General features: G+C 32.4%; 2 protein-coding genes across 3 annotated transcripts; both read right to left on the bottom strand.

The window, feature by feature from the left end:
* Positions 1,861-4,995, bottom strand: LOC109333172 (zinc finger CCCH domain-containing protein 1). Of its 2 annotated transcripts, XM_019568508.1 has the most exons (5): positions 4,935-4,995; positions 3,633-3,797; positions 2,654-3,483; positions 2,143-2,262; positions 1,861-2,098 (listed from the first exon to the last, which is right to left on the bottom strand). In XM_019568508.1, exons 2-4 carry the CDS (start codon positions 3,685-3,687, stop codon positions 2,161-2,163), a joined length of 987 nt encoding a protein of 328 aa, XP_019424053.1. In that variant the 5' UTR covers positions 3,688-3,797; positions 4,935-4,995; the 3' UTR covers positions 1,861-2,098; positions 2,143-2,160. The 2 variants fall into 2 exon arrangements, with proteins under 2 accessions (XP_019424053.1, XP_019424045.1); XM_019568500.1 differs by having other exon boundaries at positions 1,861-2,262.
* On the bottom strand, positions 6,404-9,905 carry LOC109333163 (protein trichome birefringence-like 25). Its single transcript, XM_019568488.1, has 3 exons — positions 9,597-9,905; positions 8,504-8,787; positions 6,404-7,176 (listed from the first exon to the last, which is right to left on the bottom strand). The coding sequence occupies exons 1-3, from the start codon at positions 9,862-9,864 to the stop codon at positions 6,412-6,414; spliced, it is 1,317 nt and encodes a 438-aa protein (XP_019424033.1). The 5' UTR covers positions 9,865-9,905; the 3' UTR covers positions 6,404-6,411.

The raw sequence follows: 13,329 nt of genomic DNA, 5'->3' as shown, positions 1-13,329 counted from the left end.
GAGGCAGTGGAAAATACTTTTGGTATCATAATTGGCTTCTGTGTGGGAAGTTACTCGTTATTGTAATTGTGGTCATTGTGGTTGTCGCGACGAGGATTGTGGCCAGTGTGGTGTGAATTATTTTGTGAGTAAAAACATATTTTTCACATAGATGCGATCTAATACAGCCCGATGCGATTGTCTTGCAGCCTGGTGCGGTCAAAATGCGGTGACCTGTTATGGTCACATTATTGTGATCCATTATCACACCACAATTGCGGCGATTGATGCGGTATTATGATACACACCTTATGCACAACATTGGCTTTGTAAATATCAGTAACTGACATCCTGCTTTGTATGAATTACTTATGAAAAGATGGTTCATTGGATTTCAATTTTTTGTAATATGATACCAACTCAAATCAATATGATTGAAAATATACCGATTTCAGCTACCACTAGATGATTGTTGGAATTAAGATAACCATACTTCATGTTATTATATGGTGAACTCTAACTACTACTAGCTTAAATTAAATAATGTTATTTAAATACTATAGAGTTGGATGTGGAGATTACATGAGTTTTTTTAGTTGCTTGGCTGCTCATGAATCCTTTCCAACTGATTTAATTTGGTTATAAGAGAAAGTTGACAAAGTTATCTGCAATTTGTGTAATAGTGCAATAGAAGATCTCCTTCATACATTTAGAAATTGTGAAGATTCAATGTGGCAACATTTAGGATTTCATGACCCTTCCTTTTGGGCTAAGCAAATTGTTCATGTCTTGATTGGTTCAGAGTGTTGGGTTTGCTAATTGTCAGCCATTTATAGCTAGTATGTGGTGGGTTTGAAGAAGACAAAATAACTCCGATTTTTGGTTCTATAACTTGTGATACTAATTATGTCGCTCGTAATGTTCATTACAACTTTGAGGACTAATACAATGACATTAGTCAATCTCGTGATGTTGCTCAATCATGTTTTCATTAGAATAGTACAAAGAGAGAATGATTAAGCTAAATGATGATGCTTAGTAAGTAATAACACAATTGGAGGTGAAGGCATGTCGTGTAACGACAAAGGAGCCAATAAAGCGTTGGTTTAATGGTGTAAGACCACACTAGGTCCTCAGGATGACAATTCCTAAGAGCGACACTTATTGGGAGAGACAATCACACATCCCGAAAGAGATTATTTCTTACTCAAAAGGTGGGAGATACCCTTAGTAGTACAAAAAAAGGAGAATGGATCATCCGATTTTGGATTTGGATCCTCTATCCTTGTGGAAATGGCAACTGTTCAAGACAATGAGAATTAAGTCTAACTCACCGATTTAAGGGAACTAAGAAAAAGACTGAGACAACTGTTCAAGACAGTTGCCAAAGAACTGAAAGCATGACATAGTTGGGGTAGATTTATCAGCCATAATCACATTTGAAAAATACATATTTTCTGCAATAATATTCTCCAGAAATAATGGGCTTGTAATGATTAAAATCAGGCATGGCATAATGTTTGATGATAAACTAACATGATTTTTAAGACTTAATAGACACATTGGCAAATTATTTCTTGTTTAAGAATTTATATAGATTCACTTTATCATTCCTTCTCGTGTGGTACAAAAAGTGAAGGGGGGATGATTGCGGACAGAAAACATCTGTGAACATATGTGTTGTGCCCCAGATAGTTTTAACTTTTAAGTGCAATTAATCAAAAATAAAATTATAAAAAAATACAATGTATTATTTTGTAATCTAATATATGTGATTTACATGAGTTTGAGTACCCTTGTGCACAGTTATTAATACATTTTGCATTTACTGATAAATGGGCAAATCTGCTGTTAACACAACATTATGTATAATAAGTGCTCTGATAGTAAAGATAGCTCTATTCAAAACCTTGTATCAAACTGAGTTACATTGCAAAAAGAACCACAGCATGTACTATTAACGTGCAGTTAAATACTAATAAGCAAATGCCTCTCACTATTAGAGATTCTGGGATATATTAGTCAAAAAATTACAACTAGGTAAATAAGACCTAATCCCACTGGCAAACTGCTTTATATTTTAAACCCAATACAGTGTTTGTAATCTCTAATGATGAATTCAAATGGGGGGAAAGACAAGTTCCACTAAGCAAAGAGATCCATGGATTGTATTGAGTGATATCATTTATCCTCTGCCATCTTCCGCCGTATCTCCTGAGCAACGTTAAAAATGCCAAGAGTCGGCTGGTTGCAGACAAAACACTTCTTATTCTTTGCATGATGCTGTAAATAAAAAGAGCAGAAATTTAATTAGACATAGTAATTATAAAGAAATTGAGCATCACTTAATTAGAAATGTCACAGTCTAAAGGAACACATCCTCATAGTCATGCACTAAACAAAAAGTAACAATACCAAGTGTAATTCACTAATTACATGGCTGATAAATTTAGAATTCTTTCTGAGCTGGATCCATTAATCAATCACAGTAATTAACTAGCAGCTATATCTTATTATATTTTAAAAACAACTGCAACCTGATTTTAATCAAAACTAAAATAAGTAATATATAATATCTTGATTGTAAATATTTGATTAACATGTTTAAAACACTTAAATAACTTCAAACTGTTGCCAGGTGAAACTTATATGCAACAATTGTAAAAGGCTATACCTTCAATGCACAATGCTCGCAGAAGTAGTGCTTGCACTTGGTTACAACAGGATCCAGAAAAGGATTTCTACAAATGAAACATGCAAATGGTAATGCATCCTCATCATCTTCATCAGTCAAACTAGCTCCCTCCTCTTCCGCATCCTCACCCGCAGCCAATCTCATCTTTCTTGCTTTCTCAGCTTCTTCCCATTCCTTCTCCATCTGCCACCCAGACTTGTAATCCCCTCGATCATGCATAAACTTACATGAATCACCATACCCACAGTAACCAGTCTCCTTGTAATCCTTACATATGTCAGGTTGATAATCAAATCTTGCCGAAACTCTAATATGAGCTGAAGCCCTGAGAGGACCATGTGACCCACCAGCCTTTTCACTAGCAATTGTTTGCTCTCTACGAAAGCCAGCCTTGTAATCTTTGTAACTGTTGAGTCCCTTATACAATTTATCACCGCCCTCAGACCTAGTGCCTTTCCCCTTCAGACTCTCTTCAGCTTGCTTAAGTGCTCTTTCACGGATGGCACGAGCATCTCTCGAAAAATCAGTCTCAGTCTCTAAAGTTGCTGTCGCTTTGTTATCATGTTGAACTTGAATCTCTCTGGTAGACTCAAAGTGAAAAACTGGTTTTTCAGATTCTTCGCTTGGTTCAGCAGATGCAGAGCTTTTTGAGGTGCTGGAGGAAAAATACAACTTATTGTCAGGCTTCAAGGTCTTTTTCTGAATATGTAACAAAGAGCTTTCGTTCCTCGAATCCTCATCATCTTCATTATCAACAGTCCGTTTCCTTATATTCTTTTTATTAACAGGTTTTCTGAAGAAACTACACACTGAAAATACATAGGATATAGCAAAGAATAAAAATTCAACATCATAACAAGCACATAAGAAGCAGCAAACAAAATATAAACAACTTTCTACAGGTCCAATACAACGACTTTGCAACTTGCTATTGATAAAATAACCAGTCTGTACATACCTTGCTCTGTTTGCTGGTTTTCAGTAGATTTTGCAACTTCATCAGAATCCGCCATAAGAACTTGATTTACACAGCTCCTGCAACTGTCCTAATGGCTCACTCCAGCGAGAAGCAGCTGAATAACGAAATATAGGTGCTCACTGGAAAACCCTTTTTTAAAGCAGCCTGCAAAAATTAAGGCAGGTCTTGAAATTTGTTTAGAAATAAGCAAAAACAGAAGTATTAATAATAAAAATTTGAAAACTAAATTTAAATATTTATAAGCTTTATAAAAATATGTTAATACTCAAAAACTAATTTAAATTTTTTACAAGTTTAGATAGAAACTATAAATAAAAGATAAAATTTACAAATTTGGTTTGCTCAGAGTGGTTATCATTCCACACTATGCTTTTAGGATAAAAATATTAGGTTGAAAGATTTAGTTATACATTTTAAAATGTTTGCCTTTATTTGATTAAATTGATGTTAGCAAATCAACTCGGCTTATCCTCAATTGTTAAATATTGAGAAGTAAAGCACAACAAAAGCTAAAGACATCACTCCCTGGTCACCAGTGTTCAAAAGTTTTCTCTAGAACAGGACTGCAAAGGGGGAATATGTAAAATAGTTAAGTATATTATGCAGTTACACAACATCATCCCTAGGCATGTTTCGTTCCAAGGCAAAATATGATACACATAACCAAATCAACATTTTAAACTCACAAGCAACAAAATTAGAGAGGCAATTATAGATTTGAAAACATATGAAAACTGTTCAACCAAGCCATAATTCATTAACCAGACATGTCCCAAGGAGTTAGAATCTGGAATCATCAAGATGAGAAATAATGCTATACCAGATTCATTCGTCGTTGCAGGAAAGACTTCCTCCTCATAGACATATCATATTGAAGTGATTCAAAACTTCCTTGAAAAATTATTTGACAACCTTGACTTATAAGTTTTAGGTACTAGTTTCTGTGGATGAGTTTATAGACAATACTTCCTAATTCACAATATACTTCCGAATTCATTCCTATGACATAATTTCTGCAGAAAGTGCATAGTAATAGAAATATCTATAATATGCCAAGCAGAGTTAAAATGGATATTAAATATATTATAATTTAAACTTAATTGAAAATCAGAGTCTTTGGCACAAGACAACATATGGGTGGGGATTTAGATCAAACAGTTGGAGGGCGACAAATCTATGAACAACACATAACTAAAACTATAGCTTTGATCACAAACAGATACCTATATTTTTAAATAAATAAAAAAAGGAATCAAAAGAAGCGTGTGTTTAAGAATATACCTGGAGGAGATTGGGGTTTTTGGTTGAGAGAGAGAGAGAGAGAGAGAGAGAAAGAGAATGGTTAAGAAGAATGAAATTGTGAGTGAAACTACTACTATGTTAGACTCACCCACCACCCATGGGCTGGGCCTGAATCTACCAGGACTACTTTTATTTAAGCCCATGCAATATCAGTTTTTAACAAATTTTCAAATCATTTTTACCTCAATTTTCAAATCATTTTTACCTCAATTTTCAAAATACAAAAAAAGGGTTTATGATTATAATTTTTTTTAAAATATAACCACTGATAATGTTGCTACCATAACCAAAACCATTAGAGCATCTCTATTCATGTATTTTCTTGTAGTAAGAATATTATTCACTCATTTATTATTTTTGGGATTCTTATTTCTTAAGAATACTCATTGCACAAGAACATTCTTATACTTGATTTTATACAAAAATGTGCATTTCAAAGGTAGAAATGAGGATAGAGAAATCATTTATTAATATAAAATATAAAAATGTGAGTAGATTGTGAGATCCAAATAAAAATCAAAATAATATTTACCATTGTAAAAAACTAATATTATTTTTAATTTATAAGGGTTTATAATAAATTATAAAATAATGTATATGATACTGAAATATGAATGAAATTAATATTATCGGATGAAAATTCTCGTATTGGTTACTAAATGTCACTGACCATCATACCACCTCACACACAAATATATCCTAAATCATAGTTGTTGTCTCTATTATGACCACCTCTAACACAACCAACATCTTAGATATTTCTTTATGATGTAAGTGTTTATATCGTGAAGCAATGATAGTCTCAAGGGAAAGCACTCATAACCAATGTGCTAATGTTGATAAAGTTTAGAGAACTGTTAAGCAATGAAATCAGGAAGAGCATGATCGTTTGAACCAAGGTCATGAAATCTTAATGATTTATTTGATGATTTCATTATTTTAAAGACCAAATTAAATTAAGAAAAAAATAAACTACAAAGACCCAATTGGACCACTCCAAATAAATAGCCTCTTAAGATGTCTCAATATGCCCTTTTTTTTGTTAAACAAGCCCTCCGGACTGGGCTGTAGACCCTTGTAGACCAGACCAGCCCATTCCCACTCCTAGAGCCCAAAAAAAGTATGGACAATCCTAATAGCCCTAGGTATAAGGAAAATGCCACATTTGTCTCTAACATGAGCAAGTAAGGGGTTATCTATCCTTCTAATATTTAAGGAGTTGAGATCTTTATAAGTTTTATCAAGTCCAAAGAAGGGAAATGAAAGGCTCTTATGACTTCTAAGCCTTCTATTTCCCTCCAAAATCTAACTCATAAACCGACCCTTAAAGATAATCTTAAGTTAGAAATAACTCTTATTGAGGTCTAAACCTTTAGAGTTAAGGAATAATTAAGAGACTAGATTAATAAAGAATTACACATTGGACATAGTTGTAACCCTTTGTTTAGATTAATGATTATATGCCATTATTGATCAACATTTCCATTACTATGTCATTCCAAGAATCAATAGGTCCTGGCAAACACCAATGCAAACAATCATTCTGAATCTTAACATTCATGTCCTTTTCAAAAGGATGGAATTCCCTATATGGTCCTGGATGTCCATCAGGCCTTAATAATGAAAGATAAGTTGTGTCCAAAAGTTTCAAATTTGCACCATGACCCTTGTTAAATTCTTCAACTTCAATACCCCTCATGATAGAATCTACATCTTTTATATCTACATGTTCCTCCTCTTTGAAGGGCACTGTCCTATTGCAATAGCCTCCACTAAACCACTCACCATTCTCGAAGTGGTCCGGTGTAGTGGTTCTGAAGAAAACTATTGCTTTGTGGTTAGAGCTTGTGATGAAGTTAAACACCTGCTGAAGCGCTTTGTGGTAGGCGTGTTCGAATCCGAGCTCGGTTAAGTTCTTCCTGGGGCAGTAGTGGCAGCCTATGATTGTAGCGTTTTCGTGGTATATCGCGGTCTTGAGAAACCATTTTCCACCTGCCATTATGACGTAGTCGAAATTGTCGTATTGGTTGGTCCATTTGTTGTCAAGAGTGTCGAGATAAAGTTGTATTTCGGAAGAGGAAACTCCATTCATGTCCTCAAATATATCTGCTTTGACAAGGAAAGGTGTCCATATTACTGAGAGTGTGAAGTTGTGAGAAGGGAACTTCCATATCTTTGATCTAAACTCCTCATCATGGTAAACCTCATTGGCTGGCTCCACCTGAAGAACATAATCATTATAATTTGATCTACATTGCAACAATTATAATGACAATAATAGATAGATTGACAAACATACCATGAAAAGGGGAGGAAACAACAATTGAAACAAGAATATCAATTTAACTAGGAAATACTAAAAAATGTGGCTTAGTGCACGAGACTCACACTTAGTGGGGTCTGGGGTGGGGTAAATGTACATAGTCTTACCCTTACCTCTGCAAGCAGATAGGTTGATTCCAGGATTTGACCTGTGACCTCATGGTCACTGAGCAACAACCTTACTGTTGCGTCAAACTAACCCTCTTTAACTAGGAAATATTGAAGTTGCTAAATATGAAGTTCATATTAGAATATGTAGAGAAGTGAATCTGTCCTACCTCAAAAGAGGGGCATATTCTTGACTCAAAAGCTAAAGCCAAAGAACATGACAACAACAAAAACAAGAAAGATAAACTCACTATGAGAATTTATTGTTCAACATCTAGTACTTATATATATTGCTTCCACAAATGTTACATTCATGGCAAGTAAATTTTATAATATGTTTTTTTACCAAAACCTAACTTTTTGAATATTGTCACACTAATTATCACAAAACTATACCTGAAGATTTGGTTAATGGTTTATTTACAAGTATTTCTAAATTGAGGTTGGTGAGCCTGCTTGAAAAAGGACACCAAAACTATAAAGCACAAGCTGTGTTCCACAAGTGCAATTCAACAACTTTACAACCAATAACAAGGACTAATCACTAACCTTAAAAAAGGTATGCATCACAAGTTGTTGAACCTTGTTTATTGCTCATAAATCATAATCTGAACAACTCTTACAAATGATTAATTATTAGTTATGGCCATGCTTCTTGATTAAAGAAACTCTTAACTACTAGTGCAATGAATAAAATCATATCACATGGTCGCACCAGTAACACTCTATATGCCAACTATAAGTCTCATTTCTAATTCTTGGCATTTACTTCATACCAATTTCTTCTGAATTGACAAGCCAACCAAAATGAAGAAAACATGAGTGTGCAGAAAGCTGAGTAAAGAACAATTCACACCTACATGTTACTAGTCATAAGAAACCATCTTATGTGACTCAGAGAGATAAGAAAATCTCCGAGAAGGCTCAGAACATAAACATTGAACCGAAATTAGAACAACTTAGCTACTCATGATTAGCAAGAAAAAGGAATGAACTAACTATACATTTTATCATATTAAGGACACATTATCATTGGTTGTAGCCTTGTCGGATTGACTAATTACATTTCAAACAACTCGTCTCCATATAGGATCTAAATTTGAAGGAACTAACTATACCTGTGAGAGAATGCAAAGTAAGGATTGCACATGGTTCCGGGATATCGAATCACCAATAAAAGCCAAAGATTTATTCCTCATAAGATCAAGGAATTTCTTTGCATTGAACTTAGGTAAATCACAACTCCTTGGATTCCACCTCCAATAAAGGTACCCTGAATCAGGTCTTCCATTTCTCATACAATTTTGATGATCTTCAATCACATGACAGCTCTCTTTAGTGTACATTGGACCAGATTGGTCATGTACCCATTCTCCCACAAAAAGATCACATTTAACTGCATCTAAATATTTGAAACAAATTATCAGCTAATAACAACTAAAAGAAGTAACTGATATATTTGACTATCTCAAAAAATGGAATTGTTTAAACAATTTCTTTAAAAAACACTTTTTATAATAATGAAAAATCACTTCTAAGTTCTAACACTATATGTTTGCTTGGTTGGGCTTTTTAATAGAAACATTTATAAATTATATGGAAGAAAAAAATGATATTAAGCAGCTTTTCAGATTTCAGCTTATCAAAAATCATATCTGCCAAAATCACAGTTGGAGAATCATTTTTTCTAAGTAAGCATGAAAATTTTAGCTTCTAATATTTATAAGCTTGGTTTTACTACATTTTTGCAGGGGAAAACTGAAATTCAGGTTCTGACAACCACTTTTTGGAGAATCACTTTTTTTAAGCCAGAAAAACGAGCTTAAGAAAATCAACCCCATGATAGTTGATTTGGGTGGAGAACTATTCACATACTTAAATTAAGCCACCCCTCTATAGTTCTTATTAGTAATTTGATAGATTACACGCCAAAAATAATCATTTGAAAAAAAATCAGTTCCCACAATCTAGAATTTGCACAATCCATGACACCCCAACAACTCCAAAAAAATTCATGACATGCAGTTGATGTGCTGTAACTATAAACTAAAATCAGAAACAATGAAAAGAAACATGATCATTTTGTTTTTTCGGTGATAACTATGTAACAAAACATTAAAACCCAAAATTTCAATCACATTATGCAGTTAATGCATGTAACTACAAACTATGATATTAACACAAATTACAAAAACATAAACTTTATGTCACCTTTGTAAAAGGGTTGGGTCTGGTTTTGTTGAAACTCAACAGAATCATTAGTCTGAACAGAAACCAAAGGTGACTGAGCTATTATTGCATTTGAAAGAGGAGAAGAAGAAGGTGATTGAAACAATGATGAGAAAGTGAATGAATCTGAGATAAAGAGATGAAAAATGAGACCAACCAAGAGAAATGAGAGTGTGAACTTAAGGAAGACATGGTTTTTTTGCAATGAAAATAATAGGTTCATATCAGATTTCATACCCATCTTCAGCATCAATAGAAAATGAAAATGTGTGTTTGTGATAAAAATAGATTATAGAATGAAGTAAGCTATAGTTTCTATAAGCAAACTAAAGGGTGGTAGAAAGAACACTTCAGTAGTAATTGAGAAAAATATATATTATACAGTTAAAAGTTTTATATAATATTAGCTCATTATCTATCATTTTTTTTAATGAAGTAATATAAATGAATGGTGCATATTATGGTTGTAATAATTCTAAAAATATGTTCACAAATATATAATAATAAAGTATTTTTCATATATAGTTTAATGGTTGTATAATGATAATATAAGGTTTGTGTTTATAAGATAAAGTGAAAACCATTAGTAACTACAACTACTGGAAATTATTAATCAATTGGGAAAGATTGTTTTTTAAAGAAAGAAACTGAGCAAGAAGAAGTGAAACATTTTGTGTGATTAGTCACGTGCAAGAGGGAAGAGAATTTATGTCTTTTCTTTGTGTGTTTTTTTTATAACTAGGTCTATCACTATATGAATAATAAATTAATTTTTTTTTGACTATATGATTTTCTCTTCTATCTAGTATCCTTCTAACTAATAGAAACATTAAAATTTTAACTTAATATGATAGGCAAGGGTCTAATAAAGGGATGTAGATGTCCTGTACTTATTAGTGTTCCTAATGATATATCAAACCAATCAAAATGAGTTATTTAATTGAATTTTCTTTTATAAAAAATATAAATTAATATTTTATATTATTTTGGGAAATGATATTGGTTAGAGACATATGGACATTATCTTTTTAGGATAAAGGATCCTTATCCCTAATAAAGTGTTACACTAATAATCTATTCAATCTAATTGTTAAACACAATATAGTATATCTAGTTTTTATAATCATATTCATTCTCCTCACCTGAATGGTTGTCATGTTATTTCCTATATCATTTTTTATTTGTATGTTTTTCTTAAAATATATTTGAAAAAAAGATATATATACTATATTATAAGAATTTTTTATATTATCTTTATATCAATAATATTTAAATTATTATTAATTCTTTAATAAAATTAATAAAAATAATGATAAACTATATACCGACGGTACATATATTTTGTATGGTAACAATATTAGATATTAAACCCAATATATTTCAGTGAAAATCAAAAGTCTGAATTGGATTGAGTGAGAACCACAGCTGGCATTAGCCAATCAACAAAATTTAATATCCACATTAAGTTTTTGGAGAAATATTCTTTTATTTTATTTTATAAGCTTTTTGTAGAAATATTCTCTTCACATGCACATTCCTTCATTAAATATTTATTTTTGGCCATTCTTGTCTTCACCTGAAAGAGAATGAAAGTTTTTGTTGCTTCTTGAAGTAAGCTAAGAATATGATAGAAAAGATACACTATATCTCACTCTTTAACCAATTGGACTAACTTTAAGATCCTTAATCAATTTTTAGTATACTTTTCTCATAGACACACATTTTATTTTGTTCTTTTAAAAGAATAAGGAGAGAGTGAATTTTCTGAACTTTAAAAGTCCTATTCTTATATTTCATATACTAAATAATATAAACTTTTAAGTGTTACATTCATACCTAATTATAGTGTTCTTTTGTAAGAGAAGATTTTTCTAAAACATATATTTGTGAAATAACAATTAATTATACTTTAATGAATTAAATCATATACTAAATTTTAAATTAAATATAAATATACATTAAATGACTTACTTAAAATTAAAGCTAATGACGAATCTAGGACCCAAAGTCATGCTGTTGATAAGTGCCAAACATATCTAAAAATCATACACTTTTATTTCACTTATCTTAAGCATAATTGAGAAAAACCAACTTAAAACAATATTTTTTGTATAAAATATCACAATTTAGTATATTTGTGTTTGTATTGTCTTTTTATGTATTTTGTAGGAAATAAAATAAAGAAAAGAAGAGAAAAGATTCCTGGTCAAAAAGCAACAAAAATCAAGAAAATCAAGGTGTTCAACCATGCAGCTGAGCGTGGAGCAAGCCCCGCTGAGCTGACCTGGCCACCTGCCTGACCTGGACCAAACTGCTCAACCAGACAGTTGAGCGGACCTGCTTAGCCGCTCAGCCTAGCACCAGACTAGGTCTGCCACGGTCAGAAATATGCTTGACACGGTCAGACATGAGCTTGGCACAAGACTAAGTTGTTGAACAAGCTGCTCAGCGGAGAACCAGACTCCTGGCCAGATCAGCAAGCACCAAGCCACGTCTCAGTCAACACGGTCAGAAGCTGCTGAACAAACAGCTCAGCGGTGAAGCAGGTGCGCTGGGCGGTGCTTACCAGACTTGACTTAACCATCAAGCAAACCATAAAGTCATCCATGACCTCACCTCAAGTAGCCCACCATAGGTTTTTCAGAAGTAGCTCACAATAGCTAGGTCTCGTAGCCCACAAGTAGCTTTGGTGAGTCATACACAAAGGTGACTAAGCTACTTGGTCAATGGACCAAACCCATGCTGAAGGGTTTGGTCAGCTGCTGAGGGTCTGGCATGAGGCCTATAAATAGGAGGTCAATTCCTTCGAGCAAAACAGATTGGAATACACCATTTCTTCATAAATTCCTCTCATAAACACTTGAAGACCAGAATTCTCTCATCTTGGAATTCTTTCTTCATTTCTATTATCATCTTAATATCATATTCATTATTTATCAAAATAATTAATATGAAAGATCCTTGATTAAAATTATAGATTTATTATTATAATATAGATTATAATAATGAGAAATAATCTTTTATAATTTTATTCCAAATCGTTCTTTATCATAGGTTTATTGAGCTTAGGATACTATTAATCCGGATAGATCAATATATGTGTAATGGTCTTTATTAGATAATGATTAATATATCTCATTTATTAAATAACACATATAAATGGTGCATATAGAGATATGACCATTGAACTTACTCAAATGAGAATTCCTAATGGTTAATATATTACATTTGAATTGTCAATAGGATATTCTTGTGAAGAAATATGTATTTTCCTTAGACTTTGAGATTATCATAGTAATTAACAAGTTATTTATTATATTTTGATATCGGACACCTAATGCCTTATGATATTAGTTGAATGATTATTGGGTGCAATTCATGTTGAGATTATCATATTTTATATTGAATGAATGAAGAAATGAGTTTCTTAAGTCATTCACTACGAGTTAACTTATTAGAATTTGACAATTATACCATATTCTAGAGTTAACATAGAGTTGTAAAGATGGAAGGAAATATTATATTAGTCTTCTAATGGTTTTAAAGTAAAAGATATTACTTCATTTCTATCCGGTCGTTAAGGAGTGTTACTAGATGCCAACCTTGATTAGTAAATTAATAAGTTAATTTACTACTAGTTTAATAATGAACCTACGGAGTCACACACTAACGAGTGTTCTAATTTTTGTTGGACAAGAAAATATTATTGATTAAA

The sequence above is a fragment of the Lupinus angustifolius genome, chromosome LG02 (assembly GCF_001865875.1).
Source record: "Lupinus angustifolius cultivar Tanjil chromosome LG02, LupAngTanjil_v1.0, whole genome shotgun sequence".
Taxonomy (NCBI): Eukaryota; Viridiplantae; Streptophyta; class Magnoliopsida; order Fabales; family Fabaceae; genus Lupinus; species Lupinus angustifolius.
This window is presented reverse-complemented; position numbering and strand designations above follow the sequence as displayed.